Genomic DNA, 5730 nt, shown 5'->3' with positions numbered 1-5730 from the left:
GCATGCCTGGATGATTGAAAGCATTTTTTTTCGGCGTTTTAGGGGTTGAATATATATATATATATATGGATACCCCCCGGTACATGGAAAGAACAAAGATAATCTTTCATTTGGAAAGAGTAAGGAATGTCTAGCTACTACTAACTCTCAACCTTTGGCTGGCTCTCAGCCAACTTAATCTTGCCCGCCTCGTCATACACAATCTCGCGAATCTTGACGCACCGCAGGTGATTCACGCCCTTGCTGAGACTCGAGTCGTGGTAGAACAAATACCATTTCCCCTTGAACTCGGCAATACTATGATGCGTCGTCCACCCAATCACGGGTTCAAGAATCCTTCCACCATACGTAAACGGGCCCAGCGGGTTATCTCCAACCGCATAGCAAAGGAAATGCGTATCACCGGTCGAGTAAGAAAAGTAATACTTGCCGTTATACTTGTGCAACCACGCGGCCTCGAAGAACCGCCTATCGTGATCCTGCGCCTGGATCTGCTTGCCGTCCTCATCCAAGATGACCACATCGGTCACGTCGGAGGCGAAACTCTTCATGTCGTCTGTTAGCTTCCCGACTTTGGCGCAGAGCGCAGGACCGGATTGCGCTTCCATGGTCTCGTAGGCGCTGCGCTCGAACTTGCCCGTCTGCCAGCACTGCAGCTGGCCGCCCCAGATGCCGCCAAAGTAGAGGTACGCAGCGCCGTCGTCGTCGACGAAGACGGCAGGGTCGATGCTGAAGCTGCCCTTGATGGGTTCGGGTTCAGGCCTAAAAGGACCTTCGGGTGTGTCGCCCTCTGCGACGCCCACGCGGAAAATGCCTTCCTTGTCGCGGGCCGGGAAGAAGAGATAGTATTTCCCGTTTTTGGTGGCGGCGTCGGGAGCCCAGAGTTGCTTGCTGACCCAGGGTATGTCTTCCTGGCGGAGAGCGACGCCGTGGTCGGTTACGGGGCCGCCGACGGAATCCATGCTTAGGACGTGGTAGTCGTTCATGTCGTATTGGTCGCCATTGTCGTTGTTGGGGATGTTGGACTCGCGGTCGTGCGAGGGGTAGATGTAGAGTTTGTTGTTGAAGACGTGGGCGGAGGGGTCTGCGGTGAAGATGTGGGTGACGATGGGGTCTTTGTCCGCCATGTTTATTCCTTTCTCTTTCTCTTTTTTTTTTCTCTCTTTTACTCTACGGGTGTATATGGTATATGTCGTATATGGGATGATTGGATGGATATGGAGGAGAGAGGAAAGAAAAAGAAGATCAATGGTTCAATGGGATTGTATATATTTCACTACGACAAGCCCCCGTTCTTATGAATGGAGGGGTATTTCTTGTTGCCCCACGGTTCCCTCGCTCTCCCCTCATGCTCCCACCGGACAAGCTCCCCTCTCTAATTTACCCGCCGGCACGGCTATCCCCCCAAGGCCAAGCTCTCTTCACTTGGGCATCCAAGACGGTTCATAAGAATATCCACCTGCCTCTGCTCAATGGCGCGGGTTTACACATGTTTCGTCCCGTGTTGGATGTTGTGACGAGGTTCTGGTGACGTTGGGTGTTTAGCCGTGTATTCTTCCGCTCCGCCCACCCCATGCAGCCGCTCTCTTTTTTTGGGGAAAAGATTGAGATTTGGCAATCAATCTGCCTCGGGTCGACGGGCCTCCTGCGTTTTACCCGCCCTGCGATGCGCTTGTCGCGTAGAATTCCATGTTGGGAATGTTTGGTCATGGGAGGAGATACGTAAGTAGTTGGACTAGTTAGAGACACATCTTCGCACGTGTCCTCTTAAGTGGGTTGTTGCTCAAGCCATGCCGTTGTTCTTGGTAGCAATAAAATCTTTGATACTTTCCAACTACTACACAATCTAGAAACCAGCAATGTATCGATGCTCAGCAGTTACTTCCGTCACCTCAAACTTCATTCCCACCCTTACTTCTCCCACCGTCCTTGGCACAGCCAACATGCCATAGCAGGGCTTATACGTGATGCCCTCGTCAATCCTCCGGTACTTCATCAAGATATCCCATGGCTGCGTTTTGTGCTTCTCAGCTGTGTCGGGGTCAACATTCGGCACCTGACAGCGTGCGCACCGCTGGGTAATGTCCAGGACGATGGGTTTCTCGCCAGACGTTGGTGTAATCTTGATGGTCTTCCAGCGATCTTCATCCCACGGTACATTGCTTTCGCCTTTGACAACAATATTAGGTCGGAAGCGGCGGACATCAATAGTATGGTCTGCGGCTGCTTTGATACGCGTGTTGAGTTCATCGATACTACTCTTGTTGCCGACTAGAATAGGCATTAGATCTGGGAAACACGTCGATGCGTCTCTTCCCAGGACAGCTGGTGCTCCATTCGAGACGAGTGGTCGAGGATCGTCAGATACGGGCGGCTTATATACGAGTCGTACTTCCCTGTCGAAGAAGGCATTAAAGGGAGCAGTCAGCTCGGGAGAGTAGACGCGAGTTCCCGTCGTCGTACTCCAAATCTTTGCTGAATGGTCTTCAGTGCTCTCATCAAGCCACTCCTTTGACGGATGGGCTGGGATAGAAAACTCAAGCTTCTCATCTATCGAGTTTGGTGCTGGTGCGGTGACGGTCAGAGTATCAGTCGACTCATCGTAGGTAGGCCGGATCAAGGTCATTTTGGAGTTTTGGCGGATAGTGAGGAATTCGTATTCTGGATAGCTCACCCACATCCATTGACGATCTGGCACGGTTAGTATCCTCGAGTCTGGTAATGTGACTGCATTGGGAAAATGCATACCGAGATCGAGACCTGTAGGCAAGAGCTTTGCCGACTGTACTGATACCCCATGACATGACTTGATTGGGTGTATGAAGAGCGAGGTAATTTCTGTCGGCGGGGGTAGAGGCCCAGCTTTCTTCTTCGACTGCTGGCTCTTGGTGAAATACAGATAAGTGAGGATGGGCAGGACGAATGCTGACAATATGACCGCAGCTTGGGTAGTACGTGAAGGCCCCATTCTCGCGGTGTCGTTGCGACTCGCAAGCTGCAATTCCAAAACTTCCAGACGCTCAAAAGCGCTGTGGTTCCTATAGTTCAATTGACGCTGATGTTTTGCAGACTGTACAATCTTATATCTCCACCCAGTCTTTAGTGGCGATGTCAGACCAAATACAGCTACAGGGCGCGCTTTGATAAGCAAAGTGCCCAGCCAAGTCCAATAGCCGACTTGTTACTCATTCGAACGATGCCCCGCAGCATTCGAACCACAAATAACAACGTGCGAGGATGACGCAAAAGGGCGGGGAGAGAACTGTCATGAAAAAGGCCTAGCGCTGCCGAACCCGATCTGCAGCAACTCCGCGGCATCTTCGACTTCACTAGTACCCGAATACTCCTTGTATCCACCGCATTTCCTGCATCCCAACCTCCATTTCCTACGACCAATCTACACTAGACGACCTTGTCTTTTTGGCACTAGATATGTATCCCTCCATCAAATCCTCGTCAGGATCAGACTCCACAACGTCTCGCCTTCGCTTCCCCTTGAGCACGTCAATCTCCTCCTTCAACTGACTGCAATACGCTTCCAGCTCATCTTTCTGAACCACTTGTCTTTCTAGCTCTCGTACACGCCATAACTGCTTGACATTGTTTGCCTTACGGATCTCGCATTCGCGCTCCGCGGCATCTGCGCGTTGGCGCTGCTTCTCGAGTTCGACCTGTGTGTCGCTTGGTGCATTGTGTCTGCGTTCTTGGATTGCTTCGAGTTCTTCGAGACTCTGCTGGGATTGTATGAGTTGGTGTTCCTTGTGCGAGAGTTCCTTGCGGAGCTTGGTGGCTTCGCGTCTGGTTTCGATGCATCTGGTGTTTGCGCAGCACTCGCTATTCAGAGTCCTGTTTCCTCCTGGAGTAGCCGATTGGTGCATTGGAAGGCGTAAATCATCATCGTATGTGTCTTCTGTGATGTATACGATGTCTTCGGCGACGTTTGCCATGTATCTCTGATACTCCGCTTTGGACATGCCGGCCGAGTCCTTCAGTTGATCGTATTGGTCGTAGTTGCAAGGATATCTTTCATGAAACGAGCCGTTTAGAGATACGCTGTGCTTGCGATCTTCAGCCGAGTACATGGCGTGGTATCGCAGCAGGACCGACCGCTGGTAAGCAATGCCGGCTGGAAGATCTGGGTAGCCGTAGTAATGGCGAACCTCCTCGATGGTTGCCAAAGTCACATAAGGCCATGTCCTTGGATCCTTCTTGTCGTAGTGGGGTAGGAAGCTCTTGATGTTGCTTTCTAATCGGCTCGATATGAAGCTAAAAGTGCCTTGATATGGTAAGATCTCACGCATGGTGAGTCTGAAAGATGTTAGTGGATTGGGGTACTCCATATCCAAGGCCGGGGTATGTACCTGGACGTCACCAAGGTAAGAGAATATCGTATTATCTTAATTGCGAGTGAGAAGTTATGGAACAGATGAGGTTTAAGAGAGCCATTGTATCACTTTGCGGGACCTTGCGGTGAGAATGAATTTCGTCGAGTTGGCGCCCTATACTCCCTCACCTTCACCGCAAACTGAGTTCCCCGCAATCAATTCGATATACAGCTTGGATATCACTGTGAAATCAGGGTCATCGAGTAAGTACAGTTCGTAACGCCAGAGCACAAGGCAGAACATTGCAGTGTCAATCCAGGCAAAGACTACTGATCAATCACGACACGCACAGCAAACAAGAGGCAAGATTCTTTACAATTCCGAATTTCTAATACATGTTCATGATGTCGCAGGTAATAATCTCACATCCGCCTTTACCACCGTGATCCTGCCCCATACCCGTGCACGCCAAACGCGTGTAAGGAGCATCAGCAATGTTCTATTGCATAACCCTAACCAAGGGTTTCCAGAGGGACTACAACTCTTATCTGCCCTCCGGATATAATATAACATGTTGTGGAAATCGAACCCGAAAAGTTTATACAAATACAATTTCCCATACAGACAGTCTTGGTGATTTGCTCGAAGCGGATGGGGCGGTGACTGCGTATGGTAGTAGAATGAAAAGAAGGGGAAAACTGAGTGGCTGCTTCTGTTGCGGATGGTAAGAGATCAGCACTGTTGGCATACGAAGAAAAGAATGAAGATGCATCAGCAAACACCACGTACAATGGATGAGAGGGACAAAGGAATACACAAACCTATGAGACCACGAACCCAGACGATGCAAGGACGGCATCTCCTAAGCCTTCTAGCTCGTCTTCTTGACAGAACCCTTGTTGGAGATGCGCTTGGAAGACCTAGTTGACTTCGTAACGGGAGTCTTGGTCGGGACCGTAGCAGGCGACACACTCTTGCCGGGGAGCTCGGGAAGAAATTCGATAGCAGGAACCTGCTCGCACTCATTTCCCTCAAGCATCTGGAGGATGACGTCGACGATGTCGCGAACTTCCTTATAGGTCTTGCCACGACCAAGCGACAGGTCCAACTCACGGAGCACTTCGACGGGCGCCTCAAAATGCTTGCCTGGAGCAGGCGCAACGCAATTCTCAGCATCTTCGGCGCTCATACCTGAGGCCACATGGCGCGAGTACTGGTTCAGGCGGATCTCTTCTGACTTCTTGAGCGTGACCTTGTACGTGGTACCGGGAAACTGCTTCTCAATGATGTCGAACTGACGCAGAATGAGGTGTGTTGGATAATGGATTCATTGGCTAACTAAGATAGGGATACTGCAAACGTATATATGTGGCAGAAACTCGAGTGGCTGGTTCCCAGCCACCAG

At 50.7% G+C, this 5730-nt stretch overlaps 5 protein-coding genes across 5 annotated transcripts; all 5 read right to left on the bottom strand.

Moving 5' to 3' along the window:
* Positions 1–140: 140 nt before the first annotated feature.
* COCCADRAFT_10315 (glycoside hydrolase family 43 protein) lies at positions 141–1127 on the bottom strand (the record flags this gene model as incomplete). Its single annotated transcript, XM_007720573.1, has 1 exon — positions 141–1127. The coding sequence occupies one exon, from the start codon at positions 1125–1127 to the stop codon at positions 141–143; it is 987 nt and encodes a 328-aa protein (XP_007718763.1).
* Positions 1128–1443: 316 nt separating this feature from the next.
* COCCADRAFT_112992 (uncharacterized protein) lies at positions 1444–1719 on the bottom strand (the record flags this gene model as incomplete). The annotated part of the gene is made up of 1 exon (XM_007720572.1): positions 1444–1719. A coding segment is annotated over one exon (276 nt), but the record flags the coding sequence as incomplete, so codon positions are not given.
* Positions 1720–1846: 127 nt separating this feature from the next.
* On the bottom strand, positions 1847–2968 carry COCCADRAFT_10314 (uncharacterized protein; the record flags this gene model as incomplete). Its single annotated transcript, XM_007720571.1, has 2 exons — positions 1847–2691; positions 2749–2968. 2 exons carry the CDS (start codon positions 2966–2968, stop codon positions 1847–1849), a joined length of 1065 nt encoding a protein of 354 aa, XP_007718761.1.
* A 418-nt stretch (positions 2969–3386) lies between these two features.
* On the bottom strand, positions 3387–4301 carry COCCADRAFT_31427 (uncharacterized protein; the record flags this gene model as incomplete). Its single annotated transcript, XM_007720570.1, has 1 exon — positions 3387–4301. One exon carries the CDS (start codon positions 4299–4301, stop codon positions 3387–3389), a length of 915 nt encoding a protein of 304 aa, XP_007718760.1.
* An 895-nt stretch (positions 4302–5196) lies between these two features.
* Positions 5197–5637, bottom strand: COCCADRAFT_112989 (uncharacterized protein; the record flags this gene model as incomplete). Its single annotated transcript, XM_007720569.1, has 1 exon — positions 5197–5637. A coding segment is annotated over one exon (441 nt), but the record flags the coding sequence as incomplete, so codon positions are not given.
* Between the last annotated feature and the right edge of the window lie 93 nt (positions 5638–5730).

The sequence above is a fragment of the Bipolaris zeicola genome (genome assembly GCF_000523435.1).
Source record: "Bipolaris zeicola 26-R-13 unplaced genomic scaffold scaffold_520, whole genome shotgun sequence".
Lineage (NCBI taxonomy): Eukaryota > Fungi > Ascomycota > Dothideomycetes > Pleosporales > Pleosporaceae > Bipolaris > Bipolaris zeicola.
Note: the sequence above shows the minus strand (reverse complement) of the source record. Positions and strands in the feature narration are given on the sequence as shown.